Source organism: Cynocephalus volans, chromosome 8 (genome assembly GCF_027409185.1).
Source record: "Cynocephalus volans isolate mCynVol1 chromosome 8, mCynVol1.pri, whole genome shotgun sequence".
NCBI lineage: Eukaryota > Metazoa > Chordata > Mammalia > Dermoptera > Cynocephalidae > Cynocephalus > Cynocephalus volans.
Genome location: NC_084467.1, coordinates 36,595,986 through 36,612,386, shown reverse-complemented (window position 1 = coordinate 36,612,386; position 16,401 = coordinate 36,595,986). Strand labels below are relative to the sequence as shown.

The 16,401-nt window shown below is 52.3% G+C and overlaps 2 protein-coding genes and 4 non-coding genes across 6 annotated transcripts; 1 reads left to right on the top strand and 5 right to left on the bottom strand.

Moving 5' to 3' along the window:
- The first annotated feature begins 6,312 nt into the window (after window positions 1-6,312).
- BEST4 (bestrophin 4) lies at window positions 6,313-10,279 on the top strand. Its single transcript, XM_063106757.1, has 9 exons — window positions 6,313-6,464; window positions 6,555-6,649; window positions 7,147-7,396; window positions 7,637-7,775; window positions 8,789-8,866; window positions 9,167-9,364; window positions 9,482-9,562; window positions 9,692-9,846; window positions 10,024-10,279. Exons 1-9 carry the CDS (start codon window positions 6,313-6,315, stop codon window positions 10,277-10,279), a joined length of 1,404 nt encoding a protein of 467 aa, XP_062962827.1.
- Window positions 10,280-13,425: 3,146 nt separating this feature from the next.
- RPS8 (ribosomal protein S8) lies at window positions 13,426-16,388 on the bottom strand. Its single transcript, XM_063106119.1, has 6 exons — window positions 16,297-16,388; window positions 15,791-15,897; window positions 15,159-15,258; window positions 14,588-14,763; window positions 14,252-14,381; window positions 13,426-13,588 (listed from the first exon to the last, which is right to left on the bottom strand). Exons 1-6 carry the CDS (start codon window positions 16,298-16,300, stop codon window positions 13,479-13,481), a joined length of 627 nt encoding a protein of 208 aa, XP_062962189.1. The 5' UTR covers window positions 16,301-16,388; the 3' UTR covers window positions 13,426-13,478.
- LOC134385369 (small nucleolar RNA SNORD38) lies at window positions 13,695-13,764 on the bottom strand. Its single transcript, XR_010024349.1, has one exon. It is a non-coding gene; the product is annotated as a small nucleolar RNA SNORD38 (small nucleolar RNA).
- Window positions 14,466-14,534, bottom strand: LOC134385370 (small nucleolar RNA SNORD38). Its single transcript, XR_010024350.1, has one exon. It is a non-coding gene; the product is annotated as a small nucleolar RNA SNORD38 (small nucleolar RNA).
- LOC134385371 (small nucleolar RNA SNORD46) lies at window positions 15,340-15,443 on the bottom strand. Its single transcript, XR_010024351.1, has one exon. It is a non-coding gene; the product is annotated as a small nucleolar RNA SNORD46 (small nucleolar RNA).
- On the bottom strand, window positions 15,984-16,063 carry LOC134385364 (small nucleolar RNA SNORD55/SNORD39). Its single transcript, XR_010024344.1, has one exon. It is a non-coding gene; the product is annotated as a small nucleolar RNA SNORD55/SNORD39 (small nucleolar RNA).
- Window positions 16,389-16,401: the final 13 nt, after the last annotated feature.

The following is a 16,401-nucleotide window of genomic DNA, read 5'->3' as shown; positions in this document are numbered from 1 at the left end:
TCAATATTGCAATTTTATATCTGGAAAAGAAAGCAGAATGTGTCTTGCTTTGCTAGAGCTGCCGTGACAAAATACCACAGACTGGGTGGCTTAAGCAAGAGAAATTTATTTTCTCATGGTTCTGGAGGCTGGAGGCCCAAGATCAAGAAGTCAGCAAGGGGCTGGCCGGTTAGATCAGTTGGTTAGATCATAGTGTTATAAAACCAAAGTCAAGGGTTCAAGTCCCTGCACCAGCCAGATGCTGAAAAAAAAAAAATGTCAGCAGGGTTGATTTCTTCTGAGGTCGGTCTTCCTGGCTTGTAGATGGTGGTCTTCTCCTTCTGACTTCACATGGTCTTTTAGTCTCTGTGTACATGCGTGGTATCACCTCTCTTGTCCTAATCTCTTCTCACAAGGACACCAGTCATATTGGATTAGGGTCCGCCCTAATGGCCTCATTTTAACTTAGTTACCTCTCTAATTGCCCTATTCAAATACAGTCACAGGCTGGCCAGTTAGCTCACTTGGTTAGAGTGTGGTGCCGATAACACCAAGGTCAAGAGTACTGGGCAGCTGCCAAAACTAAAACCAAACAACTGGGGGTTAGGACTTCAACTTATAAATTTTTTTATAAGTTGAACACAGTTCAGGCCATAACAGCCTCTTAATTTTATAACAAAGTTTAGCAAGATCCAACACACTGTCTTTTGGCTGAGAGGATTGGCAGAAGGCCTGCTACGTTAGGTTGAGAGGGCCTCTCTGGCCAGCTCAGAATCCTGTGTTCCCACACCTAGAAAATCCTTTCTCCAGTGGCCCAGCTCACTAAGACAGCTTGTTTAAGTTCAGCTCCAATTATATGCTGAAGCACTTGTACACAGAAGTCACAGGATCTGCTGTCCCCTTGCACGAAGCACAGGTCCTTGTGGGGTATGGTTGAAAAGTTATCCAAAATTCCTACCTCTATCTCTACCAATGACAAATTGGTTCTTTCTCAGTCTTGACACTCTCCATCCATGCTCCAATCAGGCCAGGTTTAGCCAAAGATCCACAATGGCAGTTTATCAAGGCTTCTCCTCCCCCAAGCAGTCTCAGCTAGAAAGGAGTTGATTGATCCTGGGCACAGGGACTGGAGTTTAGCCATGGACTCAGTCTTCCATTCTTTCAACAGACATTTTCCTGAGCAATCACTACATGTCAGGTCCTGTGCAACTAAGCTGACAACTAAGCTGTACTATAATTGGAGCTACAGTGGGGTAGGGGGAAGGGTATGTGTGGGTATAGGTGGCCTATGGGAACCCAGAGGTGGGACCTCACCCAGATGGGGCATCAAGTTAGGCTGAGATTTCTAAGCTGAGACCTGAGGGCTGAGGAGTGTTCTTGAAAGAACCCAAAGTTCTGAGTAGCTGCAGGCAAAGGAGGAGAGGCAGCTGGAACGGTCCTGGGGCCAGACCCAAAAAGGCTTTGAAAGGTGTGAGGAGGAGTCAAAGTTCTACCTGCCCCTTCCCCGATTTGCAAAGTTTCCAAGCTGCCCTGGCTGCTAGGCCCTGCCTGGCTTCCCAGGGGAAACAATTTTGAACCTGATGGGCTCAGAATGGAGTCTGATTAACTGTTACAGTAATAATAATAATAATAAATGAACCCAGAACAGAGTCTGACAATATAGCCAGGGTGTGGGTTCTGGGAAATGGGGAGGGGCAGGACAGGCTCCTCTGGAGAGAAAGCTGATTTGCTCCCCAGGCTGGTTCTCTAGAGCCTCCTCCCCTAAACTGAGGAGCTCCTGCCAAGCACATAGGCGCTGAACCTGGGACTAGTTTAGGTTCCCTACTCTTAGACTTTAAAGTTGAGCTTGGGCTACCTGACCCTGCTGGTGTTACCTTTCTAATCTCTACCACAGAGGACTGTGGCCAAGGGGCAGCACTCAGGAATAAAAAGAAATCACATCTGGGCCTTTCTGCTCTCTTTCTATGCCTTCCTTGACTGGCTGGGTGGCCTCTGACCCAGGCTGGGGCTCTAAGCCAACTCCCTGTCTCCCTTTTTTTTTTTTTTTTTTGGCAGCTGGCTGGTAAGGGGACAGGGAAAGTCCCTGTCCTTTTTTGAGGTCTACTGTCCTGTCATCTCCCCTTTGGAAGTTAACAAGGTTCTTGAGCCCTCCTCTGGGAGCCAGGACAGCAGGAGATGGATGCTGTCATCAAAATGGCCTGACAGCCCCCTCTGCCTCCTCCCTCTGCATAACATATGCTCCCCATCGAGGGATCTTATGCTTCTGCCATGTACCAGGCACTGGGTAGGCATTTCTCTTATTGATCGCTCACAGTAACCTTATGATGTGGACGTGGTTATCATCCCCATTTTACAGATGAGGAAACTGAGGCTCACATTATTAAACAACTTGCCCAAAGTCACATACAGCTCCCAAGGAGCAGAGCCACAATCTAAGCCCAAGACCGACTCCACTATTCACCAATGTTTGACTCTTCTGGCAGTCACTGATTCCCTGTCCTTGCACCTGTCCTCCTCCTACACTGCTCCATGTCCCTCTCATTACCACCCATTTTCTTCCCCCCACTACTCTCACAACCTGGGGTTGTGCTCATGCTGAGGTTTTTTCCAAGCTCTCTAGGTCTCCATCCCCCAGAGGATGCTGTCAGGCCTGCCCCCTTGGCAGCTCAGGGTCAGACTCTACTGACAGTGCCAGGTCGCAGAGCCTGAGGGAGGAAAGTCTTTCAAGAATGAGAGATGCCTCCCTGTACTGGCCAGCTGCCCCACCTCATCCCCCCAAAAGAAGAAAAAAATGAGAGATGCCAAATTTAGGACTGGGGAGTGGCTACTGAATTCAGGTGTTCTTAGTGGGGGCAGAGGTGGTGGCACTAAAGCCTGACCAGAGATAAGAGATGTGCCAACAGCTACAGTCGCGCTCACGCTTACCATGTGCTATTCTGGGCGCCTTACACTACTAACTCGTTTATTATTCACAACAACTCTATGAAATAGGTATTATCACCCCCATTTCCCCATGGGAAAATTAAGCACAGAGAGGTTAAACAACTTGCCCAGGGTCATGAAGCTTCGTGACCTTGGTGATCATGGGGAAGTTCAGATTCCAGAAACCTGGGCAGTCTGGCTCCAGACTCCATGCTGTTAACTGCCAAGCCACATGCCCAGCTCTGAGCTGTGAGCAGGGGAAAGGGGTGTGGGGAGGCAGGACCAGTAGAGAGGGAGAGGCAAAGCTGGAGGAGGATAAAGAAGGGTGGGACAGTTGATTTATGGGTGGAATGGTTCCCTCTCCTAGACCATAATCCAAGGGCACCTGTCAGCAGTTAGGAGGGAGATAAGGTGATTCAGGAGGGAGAGGCTGGGCAGGCCTGGGGACGACCCGTCCTCGAGCAGAGGTTTCAGGTCATGCACCCATAATCCTGGCTCTGTGGGAAACTCACAGCTCAGGGATCCGGAATGCTGGTGACAGGCAGAGTGTGAGGGCCACGGCTGGGGGCGGGGCGCGGGAATGGAACACAGCCAGAGGGGCAGCTGTGGCAGTGGGTGGGGGGAGCCATCAGGGAGACAGGGCCTGAGCTCCTCCAACCCAGGGCTTCCCACATACTAGAACATCTTCAAGTGGTAAGCAGCCCAGATGCTCTAGAAAAGCCGCAGATCAGAGCCTGGGAAGAGGCTGCACAGCCTTGATGGCCAAGACCCAGAGCTGGTATCTCTTCCTCCCCAGGTCAGGTCCTGGGTCTTCCAGACCTGCAGGACACACACACACACACACACACACACACACACACACACACACACACACTGCAGGACACACACATACACACACTGCAGGACACACACACACACACACACACACACTGCAGGACACAAACACATACACACACACAAAGGAGGATGTAACTCTAGTCAGGCCATGAGAGGGTTTCCAGACCTTGGTTCTTCTGGGAACTCTCACCAAAAGGGTGGTGGGCAAAAAGAAATAAAAGGCAGTGGGGAGCAGGACTAGATGTCTTTCATGTTAAAAGGGAAAAAGAGAAAGGGAGAGGGAAGAAGGGAGAAAGAGACATGGGTAGAGGGAAGAAGGGAGGAGGGAGGGAGGAAGGAAGGAAAGAAGGAAGGAAGGAAGAGGGGGAGAAGAGAGCAAAAGAAAAAGAAAATGAAAAGAAGCTCGCCTGGCTTCAAGTCCTCCCGAGCTTCACTGAGATGAATCAGATTCAGTCCTGTCCTCAAGTGTCGCCCGGGCTAGAGGGGAGACCTCCCTGTAAACAGATCATAGACCAGTGAGATTAACTGCTACAAGAGAGAAAACCTAGAGAACACTGAGGAGTGACCTGGGGAATATCACGGCAGGCGGGACCTTGAAGAAGCAGTGACAAATGAGCTTGGCCAGAGGCTGGTGATGGGGTACAGACAGGGGAGTCTCAGGGGACCTTGTGTATCCAGCTTAAAAGCCAGGACCTTGGGCTGGCCACTTAGCTCAGTTGGTTAGAGCGTGGCCTTATAACACCAAGGTCAGGAGTTTGGTTCCCTGTACCAGCTGTCAAAAGAAAAAAGAAAAGCCAGGACCTGGCACTGTTTGGCCTGGGGACAGACGGGCAGGGTATTAGGCGAGGCAAAGGTCTCTGCCTCCTCATCTCCGAAGGACCGTCTGGTTCTGGAAGGCCCGGGAGGCAACAGTGATCCAGTTGATGGAAACCACGGGGAGCACATCTGGCTTTTCACAGTAGTAGTCGCCTGAGCTAAATGCCTACGGTAGTGGTCCAGGCTCTAGGCACTGTTTCTGTGAACACTCACAATTGCAGAAGAGGAAACTGAGTTTCAGAGAAACTAGGTAACTTGTACAAAGCTATAGAGAGCTGGCATTCAGACCCAGGTTTGTCTGACTCACAAGCCATGCTCACAACCACCTCTCCATGCTTAAACACTTGCAGGTGAGAACCAGCCCGGTGCTGAGGGAAGCAGCTTCCCAGGACAGGTCAGAGGCAGGACCACCATTCCCCGGGTTTTTCAGAGACCTGAGCACTAGGTGGGTAATATTTTTGTTTGTTTGGCAGCTGGCTGGTACGGAGATCCCAACCCTTGACTTTGGTGTGGGTGGGGAATTGAGCTACCCAGTTCTCTTCCTGCTTTGAGGTTCTATTTCTAACTCAATCAGTGCCTTTGATATTATTTCCTCTGTTTGACAGATGAAGAGAATTGAAGCCCAGAGGTGGAAGTGGCCACTCAAGATCCTGGGCACCCCTAGGAGCCAGGATGTTGGACACAGGGCTTAGAGGAGTCTGCATCCCTAGGCCTGAGCTCCCACATCTGTGGCTGTCAGCCTTGTGGCATGGGGATGGGGAAGGGCCTGGCCAGGACCCCTAGGGACTGGACTACAGGCCTGATAGTGTGGCCAGTGCACAGGATCCTTGTCACTAGGCCCAGTTAGGCCACTTCCAGCCTTTGAAGTCCATCTGCTCTGGTTTTGAATCCTGCCTCCATGTCCTAGCTGTGTGACCATGGGCAAGTCATTTACCTCTTGGAGCCTCATCTGTGAAATGGGGATGATTCCTACCTCGGGGTTGTGATGAGAATGATATAGCAGTACCCTTGGCGCAGTGCCTGTCACTAGTCAGCAGTCTGTGATCAGCAGCTGGTATTATTATAACCGTGTGTCAGGCATCTATCTTCTCATCTGGAGCGTGAGACAGTAATCCCTTTCATCCTAGCTTGCAGCACATGGTGACATCTGTGTGAGCTGTGGGGTCAGTGCAGATGGCACTTTTGCCGCTCAGAGGCCAGCCCAGCCCTGCAGAGATAGAGAGACACACCTAGTTCCCAGGACCAGGGGAAGCTGGGTGACAGCCTCAATCCATCAATGATAGCCTCAGTCCAGCCTAACTTCGTGGACCCAGGAGGTACTTAAGTTGGTGGGGGGCAAAGGCTAGCCCAGTTCTTCATCAACACAGGCTGCTGCCCAGAGCAGGTAGGCAGGAATGGGGTGGGGGTAAGAGTGCCCTGGGCCTTAGGAGACCAGCTAATCAGTTTCCAGAGCAAGGCCCCAAGGAATAGCGGTGGGTCTGGACTGGATTTGGGGCTTTTGTCCTTGGCAGTTCAGGATCAGGTTATAGAGAAGCTTGGGGAAGCCTCGTGCATGAAGGGACATAGATCCCATCCTCCCCTGACCCAACTCCATCCTGGCTTCTCCCATGGACAACTGAGTTCTGTGGGGTGTGCTTTGTCCTCTCTGCGGCTTCCTCCCCTCTTGTCTACTGACACAGGGTGAAGGCTGGGGTGTGTGTGAAGACAAGCGAAGGAGAGGAACAGCTCTTGTGACCTCCTGCCCCAGGTCCCAGCACCATGACAGTTTCATACACTCTCAAAGTGGCGGAAGCCCGCTTCGGAGGCTTCTCTGGCCTGCTTCTCCGTTGGAGGGGAAGTATCTACAAACTCCTCTACAAGGAGTTCCTGCTCTTCACCGCCCTGTACACGCTGCTCAGCATCACCTACCGGTGAGCGCGGGGTCTCAGGGCTGGCCTGCCGGACGGAAGCTGCCGCTGTCCACGTCCCTCTAACTCAGGCCTACACCTGACCTTCCCCAGGCTGCTGCTGACCCCGGAGCAGAGACAAGTGTATGCTAAGGTGGCCCGATACTGCAACCGCTCTGCGGACCTCATCCCCTTGTCCTTTGTACTGGGTAAGGCCTGCTTCTAGTTCTCCCTGACCTTTGGCTTGGGTTCACAGCTCTGAAGGTCCAAACTACCCAACCTAGAGGCACAGCCTGGAGGTCAACCAGAGCAGGCACAGCAGGCACAGGAGCTGGGTGCTGGTCCAGAATTTCCAGAGGGCTAGGCTCTACCCATCACTTGTTGGACCCTCACTCACACAAGGCACGAGACACCTGCTGGCCTCACAACCCCACTCTGGGTACTGGAGGGAGGTGACAGTCCTTTCCCTACCTTCTGGGAAGCAGATCTCAGCGTTAACCATTACATGGCCACTGCCTGCGGAAGTTTGCATTCCTCTCTCCTCCTGGCTGTCGAGACCAGAGGAAGAGGCAGGGCCCTGGAGCCGAATGTGTCCTTCCCCTGATGGTTCAGCTTGGCCTGGACTAGGCCCTCTGGCTGGGGGCGCTCTGACTCCCAGACTCTCCATCCACTTTTCCGGTTCCCACTACCCACGGTGGCCGACCAGGTTTCTACGTGACTCTGGTGGTGAACCGCTGGTGGTCCCAGTACATAAGCATCCCGCTGCCGGACCAGCTGATGTGCGTCATCTCGGCCAGCGTGCACGGTGTGGACCAGCGCGGCCGCCTGCTGCGCCGCACCCTCATCCGCTACGCCAACCTGGCGTCCGTGCTGGTGCTGCGCTCGGTCAGCACCCGCGTGCTCAAGCGCTTCCCCACCATGGAGCACGTGGTGGACGCAGGTGCGCGGTGTGGGGAGCTCCTGGGGCTCGGCCCACCGCGGATGCACGTCCGCGCTGGGGCACGCCCGGGTCCGGGGACTCGTGGGAAGTGGAGATCTAACCTCCAGGGGGCGCTCCAGTGTCCCAGAGCGGCGAGTCCCGGGACTGCCGGTGGGTGCAAGGCAGAGCAGCCGTGTGGTGGAGCAGCAGCTTCCCCTGGCGGCAGAGGCTGCATCTACACCCCACACGCCTTATCCCCGCAGGTTTCATGTCCCAGGAAGAGGGAAAAGTTCGATATCCTGAAATCCGACTTCAACAAGTACTGGGTCCCGTGCGTCTGGTTCACCAACCTGGCGGCCCAAGCCCGGAGGGATGGGAGAATCCGTGATGACATCGCTCTCTGCCTACTTCTGGAAGTGAGTTAGCCCAGGCCCAGGCCCAGTTGCCCTCCTCCGTCTAGATTTGTAAACGAATAATTTTAGTACTTAACACTTATATGGTGTCAACTATGAACCACGCACTTTTGGAAGCACTGTACCTTATTAACTCATTCAACCCTTACAACAACCCTTGAGATAGGTACTATTATTATCATCCCCCTTTCTAAAGAATTTATTTATTTATTTATTTATTTATTTTTATTTAAATTTTTTTTTTTTTTTTTTTTTTTTTTTTTAAAGATGACCGATAAGGGGATCTTAACCCTTGACTTGGTGTTGTGAGCACCACGCTCAGCCAGTGAGCGAACCGGCCATCCGTATATGGGATCCGAACCCGGGGCCTTGGTGTTATCAGCACCGCACTCTCCCAAGTGAGCCACGGGCCGGCCCCTATTTAAATTTTTTTTAAAGATGACCGGTAAGGGGATCTTAACCCTTGACTTGGTGTTGTCAGCACCACGCTCAGCCAGTGAGCGAACCGGCCATCCGTATATGGGATCCGAACCCGGGGCCTTGGTGTTATCAGCACCGCACTCTCCCGAGTGAGCCACGGGCCGGCCCTAAAGAATTTATTTTAAATTGCCTTTGGATTTTTCGTTTGCTTTGCTTTTTGTTTTTGGTGGCTGGCCGGTAAGGGGAATTGAACCTGTGATCTTGGGGTTATAAGGCTGTGCTCTAACTAACTGAGCTAACCAGCCAGCCCCTTATCATCCCCCTTTCACAGATGGATACTGAGGCACAGAGTAGAAGAAGAATTTGCCCACGTCACACAGCTAGTTAGTGGAGCTGGGATTCACACTCAGACATTCTGGCTCCAGGGTCCGTGCTTGCAGCTACTTTGCCAAACTGCTTCCCAGCCTGATAACACCTCTGAGAGCAGAATGAGCATCAAGGCCTGCCCCAGGCTTAGTTTGTGCTGGGTTCCCCTGTTCTCTTCCCATTTTTCCTTCCTCACCTCCTCTGACGTCCTATTCCTGCTGTTCCACCAGGAGCTGAACAAGTACCGTGCCAAGTGCAGCATGCTGTTCCACTATGACTGGATCAGCATCCCTCTCGTCTACACCCAAGTAACTGCCTCTCACCTTCCCAGTCCCAGTGCCTACTGCATGTCCTGTGCTGTGTGTGAGCTATTGAGAAGTAGAGATGGTACTTGCCCTGGGCTAGTTCAGTCCAGTGAGGCACTGAACAGCCAAGATTTCATCCTCAACCCCCCCCTGCCCCCACCGAGATGACACTTCCCCATGAGCTGCCACACCCTGATACATGTTTAATTACTTGTCAGACCTCCCACAAGTCCTCAGAGGCAGGGATGGCATTTCTCCCTGTCCCACTGCATCATACTCTGAGCCTGGCTTTCCCTTCTGCAGGTGGTGACCATAGCCGTATACTCCTTCTTTGCCCTCTCCCTGGTTGGTCGCCAGTTTGTGGAGCCTGAGGTAGGGGCTGCCAAACCTCAGGAGCCTCGAGAGCTAGGCCAGGAGCCAGCATCAGCCCTGGGAGACCTGGACATGTACGTGCCTCTCACCACTCTGCTGCAGTTCTTCTTCTATGCTGGCTGGCTCAAGGTGGGCACTTCAGATGGTCATGCCAGCCTGCTCTGTAGAGACATGGGCACAGGGTCCACCCCAGCTATGGGGACCAAGAGTGGGGCTCTGAGAAGACACCGCCTCTGCAACCTATAGGTGGCTGAACAAATCATCAACCCCTTTGGTGAGGATGATGACGACTTTGAGACTAACCAGCTCATAGACCGCAACTTGCAGGTGAGTGGGGTCAGGGGTCTGGGCACAGCTCCTTGACTCCCTCTCCCCTCCAGCTCTCAGCCCTGCCGTGGAGAGAAGTGAGGAGAGGAGGATCCTTGCGACCCGCTGCCCGCTCCTCTGCTGGCCCAGGTGTCCCTGTTGTCCGTGGATGACATGTACCAGAACCTGCCCCCCGCCGAGAAGGACCCGTACTGGGACGAGGACCAGCCACAGCCGCCTTACACTGTGGCCACGGCCGGCGAGTCGCTGCGGCCTTCCTTCCTGGGCTCCACCTTCAACCTGCGGTGAGTGGCTCGCGCTGGCGGAGGCCGGACTTGACCAGGCACGCAGGCGCCAAGTCCCTGTCCACCCTCTGGGGCGCCAGAGACTCGGTCCCTCCCCAAGAGCCACCTCCCCGGCCCCGCCCCGGCCCCGGCCGTGCCCGGAGCCGAGTCTCGCTCAGCCCGCCCTCCCGCCCGCAGCGTGAGCGACGACCCGGAGCAGAGCCGGCAGGTGGACGCGTCCCCGGCGACGGCTCGGCCCGTGCCCGCCGCCCAGACCCCGCTGCTCGGCCGCTTCCTGGGCCTACGAGCGCCCTCGCCCGCCTTCAGCCTCCGGGATTTCGGGCGCGCACGTGGCGCCCCGCGCACGCCGCATCCGCTGCGCTTCCGGGCCGAGGAGGGCGGCGACATCGAGGAGGCGGCGGCGGAGTCCGGGGAGGAGGCCCTGGAGCCCTGAGGTCGTGCCTGCCCCGGGGGCTGCCCCTGCCTGCTTCCCTCCACCCACCGCCCACCTCCCGGCCGTGCCCGGTCCCACCCGCCAGCGTCGTTAGAGCGGCTTTCCCCGTGCGCCTTAAGCCGGAGCACTTAGGGCGGACCTTGAAGGAGAAGATGGCGGGAAGGGCCTGAGCCGGGGCTGGGAGGGTGTCCACTTTGGCGGGAGAAAAGGTAGGATGGGAAACTTGGGGGAGGAGAAGCTAGGAGGGAGGGAGGCCGGGCAGAGGACTGGAGCCCAGGTGCACAGCAGCTTCCTCGGCAGCGGGGAGCTAGGCCGGTGGTTCCCAAACTGGAGGGAGCAGCAGCACTGAAGGTCTTGTCAAGTGCTGGGCACCACTCCCACTGTTTCTGATGCATTAGATTTGGGACGGAGCTCAAAAGTGTGCATTTCCAACAAGTTCCCAGGTGATGCTGTGCAGCTAGTTGGGATCACAGTTTGAATCAAGCATGAAAAATGGAATGATGTACCTTACCCTGATAACCTTACTTGGAAGAGGGGCGTGTGTTCTGGGGGATTTTTGCTTTGTCTGTAATGTACAAGTTTTTGTTTACAGTGTGAATATATTCATTTATTACTTGTGCAGTTATAATTGTTTAAAATTGAATTGGTTATAAACACCAAGGTCAAGGGTTCAGATTCCTGTACCTGGCCAGCTGCCAAAAATATATATATATGTAAATAAAATAAAATTGGGCTGGCTGGTTAGCTCATTTGGGAGAGCGTGGTCTTGGTAACATCAAGGTCACGGGTTCAGATCCCCGTACTCCCTAGCCACACACACACACAAAAAAGCTAAATAAATAAAATCGAATTGGAATGTATACAGTAGAGCAAAGATGAGGGGTTTGGGAATCTGTCCTGGAGGCTTATTAAACTGACATGAAGGCAGTCATATGCTACCAACCCTAGACTTTTAGCATTTGCACTTCAGTATGCCAAACTATTTCCCTTCTCTATTTCCCTCCAACCAAATAGGGAGAAAGGACAGTTTCAGGGGCAGAACAGGTCTGTCTCCAAGTTGAGCCTGAAGTGCAGGGAGCACTCACTGAGGGTAGAAGTGCCTTGTGGAAACAGCCCCACAGAGCACTAGCTGGGAGTTGTAAAACTGAGATCCTTTCAAGATTCCTGCCTTCTAAGATCCATCCTCTACCTAAAGAAATTTAACAACAAAATAGAATGTTAAGGCCAAAGGATAACAAATGCCAGAACAAAGAAGGAAGACAGGACGGGAGCCACTATAGTGTAGACTGCAGCCTCTGGCATTGTCAACTGACTGGATTCTAATGCTGGCCTTGCTTCTTTCCATCTGTGTGACCACGGAGTACTGAACCTAAGTTTCCAAATCTATAATATGGAGACGGTAGCACTCCACAAGGATAGCCATTTGTTTAGAAGGTAGTTGAGGTTTTACACGGGGAGACAGTCTTGCTCCAGGGCGAGGAAAGTCATCTGTGAAAGCAGTGGAGTGGATGGGTTTCAAGTTTCTAAAGAACTAAAGCAGAAGTGAGGGACGAGGAGGAATAAAGATCGATGCCTTGTAGAGCTTAAATTAGAAAACAAAGGCAAGGTGCTGAGTATTGCTTTGCTAGGGTCGGCACAAAGCAAACGTGAAAAACTCAGGAAACATTAGCTAATACCAAGGTGGTGAAGGAAGATCAATGTGGGTGGGGAAAGCAGGAGCCAGAGCCAATGGTAAAGTGTTAGAGGGTTAACGTTTGTCCTTGAGAGCAGTGTTTGTACTCAAAAAAGGGGTTGATCTAACACCTTTCCCATTTGTCTGCGATTTAGTCAAGTTGATGATCCACTTAGACTTTGCACTTCTTTAGCTCTTATATATATTGTAGTTTCCATCAATTTTAAATTTGATGAAATCTCAAGACCCCCCCGCCCCCAGTTAATTTTCACATCTTGAGTGCCTAATACATTTTTCCAGGTGCTGGGGACACAGTAGGAAACAAATATCCTTGTTTCCCTAAGCTACTATTTTGGGGGGGGCAGCAGCTGGCCAGTAAGGGGTCTGAACCTGAGACCTTGGTGTTGTAAGGCTGTGTTCTAACCATCTGAGCTAATTGGCCAGCATTCGCTCAGTTACATTCTATTTGGGGATAAAATAGACAAGCAAATAAAATGAACAAAATTTGTGTCAGGTTAAGGGATAAAGAGGAAAAATGAACAAAGTGTAGGACAGTATGTAGGGGGTGACCGCAATTTAAAATACTGTCATCAGACAAGAACTCACTGGGGGGACAGAATTAAAGACCTGGAGAGAATAAACCACATGGATATTTGAAGTGTTCCCAACACAGGGAGTAGTAAGTGAACATGATATTCAGTAAGGCCAGGTCACATCAAGTTCCACAGCACTGGGCAGGATGCTACTGCAAATAATCTAGGCCAAAAAGTGGGCAGAATGGTAGAGGTGGCACTGGACACTGAACAAACGAGATCTGGTAACGAGATGCAGAGGGCAAGAATAAGGGTTAGGGTTGACTCAAGATTTTGATTTAAGCAGTTATATGAGGATAACTATTTACTGCAATTGGAAAAGCTGAGGAACACTGGGGCAGGGGGAGCAGATAGAATCAGTTTTGAATAGGTTGACTGTTGTCCTATTGTAATATCCATGTGCAGATATCAAGTACGAATGGGCTGATGACAGGGCAAGCTGAGAACAAAGAACCCACCCTTGAAGATTCAGCAATGCAGAAGTCACTGACAATATTAATTTTGGGTGGTGAGAGGAATTAGGAATTACAGAGTTCAAATGAAAAAAGATATCCACACTTGACTTTCAAAGCTGACAAGACACTGATATGATAAATATGTGTATAACCTGCTTAAGATTTCCAGATCACTCGTGGACCCAGGTTAAAAACTTAACTATTAAAATCCTGGTTCCCCCTGACACCTGGTGAGAATATTCCCACTACAGAAAGGCACAGCCCACGTAATGGGCCTGGCCTTGAGGGCGGTGGGAATTGAGGCCAATGGGGCGAGCTTGGACAGGACTGTAGGAGGTAGGGAAGAAGTCCCAGCCATCACCTCACCAGTTTTGCTCAGTACAGAGAACCAGACAGCAGAGGAACAAATATTTCAGAAAACATGGACACAGAACAATAAACACCTTTATTACATGAGCTAAGACAGGGAGGAGGAGGATTTATTTGCCTTTCCGTGCCTTGATTTTCCTCAGGTAGAACTCCAACTCCTTGCCCTCTAGCACATAGCCATCTGCTCGGCCACACTGGCCAGGTCTTGATGCAATGCACGCTGCAAGAGAGTAGTGGTCTTTAGCAAAATGCCCCCACTCAAGCCTCTCTGTCCTTATAAGTCCATATTGGTTCAGGTACCCTGGGGGCAAGCATGAAGCCCACTGTCTCCTCAGACATACTTTCTCATCACTAAAAATTCAGTAGCAGAACTGGACACAGTTTTCATCACTGAGACAGCCCCCTCAGCCTGGGAATGGACTTCCCAAAATGCTCTTGAAACACAGAGGCCAAAGGGCCGGCCAGTGGCTCACTCGGGAGAGTGTGGAGCTGATAACACCAAGGCCACGGGTTTGGATCCTATATAGGGATGGCTGGTTGGCTCACTGGCTGAGCATGGTGCTGACAACACCAAGCCAAGGGTTAAGAGATCCCTTTACCGGTCATCTTTTAAGAAAAAAAAAAAAAAAAAAAAAAAGAAAAGAAACACAGAGGCCAAGCCCCAAGTGGGGACCTATGCTCTCCCAATATTTCCCATTTCAGTATCACACCAACAGGGTGACCAAATGTTCCCATTTGTGCTTGTATCCTGTTGTCATTAAGCTCTCCTGGTGGACCCTCTAGACCACATGGCCGGCCATCAATGAATTGAGGCAAGAGTAGAATGCAGAGGGTACACCATATCTTTGTGACACCCCCTCCCCCAACACACCAACCATCTCACCAAGAAGCTTTCCTTGCTGGAATTGCTCCTCCAGAAGACTGCTGATTTTGGCATTCTTTTTCCTTTCATCATACTTCTTCTGAATTTTCTTTGATCGTTTTTTGTTTAAAATCTCTTCCTCCTCAGGTGTCTGAATAAAGGGGATACAGATGTATTAGCTCAGGGAAGGAAGATCATTAGAACCTTCTTAAACCCTGCATACTCCAACGCCTGCCCTCCTCAGCACTACAGGCTTTCATCTCTCCCTTCAGCAGCAGAACTGGACAGAGTTTTCATCACAAGAAGGCTGGAGTCAGGCTGCCCTCCCCCCAACCCCTACAGGGAAGTACCACGCACCAGCTTGGCCCCCTTCTTGCGGCCTAGGGGCAGTGCATAGTGAGACTCGTACCACTGTCGGTACGGTGTGCTATCAATGAGCACAATGCAGTTCTTCACCAAGGTCTTGGTGCGGACCAGCTCATTATTGGACGCATTGTAGACAACATCGATAATCCTTGTTTTCCGAGTACAACCTGCTCATGGGAGAAATTCACAATCAAATAATGTAAACCAGAGACCAGCTAGGCTTACTGTACTTCCCCAGGTCCTTCTGCCCTAGTGGGTCCTTAAGGAGAGGCAAGGGAACTGAGCATCAGAGTCTTCCACAAACACCAAACTCATCTTTCCAGGTGCTTAGCAACCACACATAGTCTCTAGAATCAGCCCTAATCCCACATCTGCAAGAGTTAAGAAACCAGAGAAGGACAGTCTGGGTGGAGTGAACTCTCTAGGTACCTAAAGGTCTTTCAGCATGGAGAAACTTCAAGTACCTTGGTCTATGCCACGGACTTCCTGCTAAAAGCACTTATGGAAGCTTAGAAAGGTTTAGGTGCCAAGTTCCCACCCATTCCTGAAGGGCCTCACTTACACTCAGAGCCCCAGGAGAAGTTCCCCACGTCCAGCCTCAGGGCACGATACTTCTTGTTGCCTCCTCGCACACGGACCGTGTGTATGCGCCGGGGGCCAATCTGGAAAACACGAGGAGACAGAAATTGCATTATAAGGGAGAGAAAGACAAGAGAGGGAGGGGAACCTGGGTTGGATGGAGGCAACAGTCAGTGTAACTATGACAGGTCCTTGCATTGGCAAGTGGCACACAAGTGACCAAGACGGCCACGACCACGCCTAAGGATACTTTTTCATCACTCTTGCTACCTCCGGGAGGAAAAACCTGACCTGAAAATTAAATCTCTATGCAACAAAAATACCAGGCTTCTGAGTTTCCAGAGAAGAGCCCACCCCTCCAGGAGCCCTTCAAGTCCTAGCGCACAGCACCTGTCTCCGTTTAGACCCTAAACTCTGGAGAGGAATGAGAGCAGAGACTCAGCTATCTCTTTAGCATTCACCCAACACGTAAAGGTAGGGAGGCTGCCCAGGCCCCCATACAAAGGAAGCACAGGGCCCAGGAAAAGACCCACAACAGGCACACATAGAGATCCGACGACGCTGGAGAGGAGGGGAGGACAGCGTCCGGGCAGCGAGGCCCGCGCACGCACCCACCTTAGTGTTGGCAGCGGGCCGTCCCAGCTCATACTTCCGCTTTTTGTGGTAGGGCTTTCTCTTGCCCCCGGTTTTGCGGCGTTTGTGCCAGTTGTCCCGAGAGATACCTGTATGTGGGTGCAGAGACGGAAGCTTAAGCCACTGGGATACGGTGCCCGTGGCTGGCCAGCACCAGACCCCGCGCCGGGCGGGCCGCACGCTCAGCTCTCCAAGGTAGGCTTCCCCACCGCGTACTCGGGAGTCTGCAGCATTACCGAGGTGTCATCATACACGTGCGGCCCGCCCGACCTTCTCCCCGCGGCAGCCATGTTGGTGCTGCCGGCAGCCCGGAGCCCTCGCACCCCCCGGAAGCGGGAATCAGCGGCCAGAACCCGAAGGCCTCCCCTCTTCATCGCTGTTCGTGGCCGGGGGTAGGGGCGCCCGCACCCCTAACCTGGCGGCGAGGCAGGATGGCGACGGATGGAGCGCACCCACCTCCCCTGGCCCCAGCGCAGAGCGACACTCACCCATCGCTAGGTGCTGGCTAGAAAGAGAAAACGCAAGGCCTCTCGGTCCGGCTTCTAAAACGCTGCCCCGCCCCCTTTACGTCGTTTGCGAGTCGCGCCGTGGAT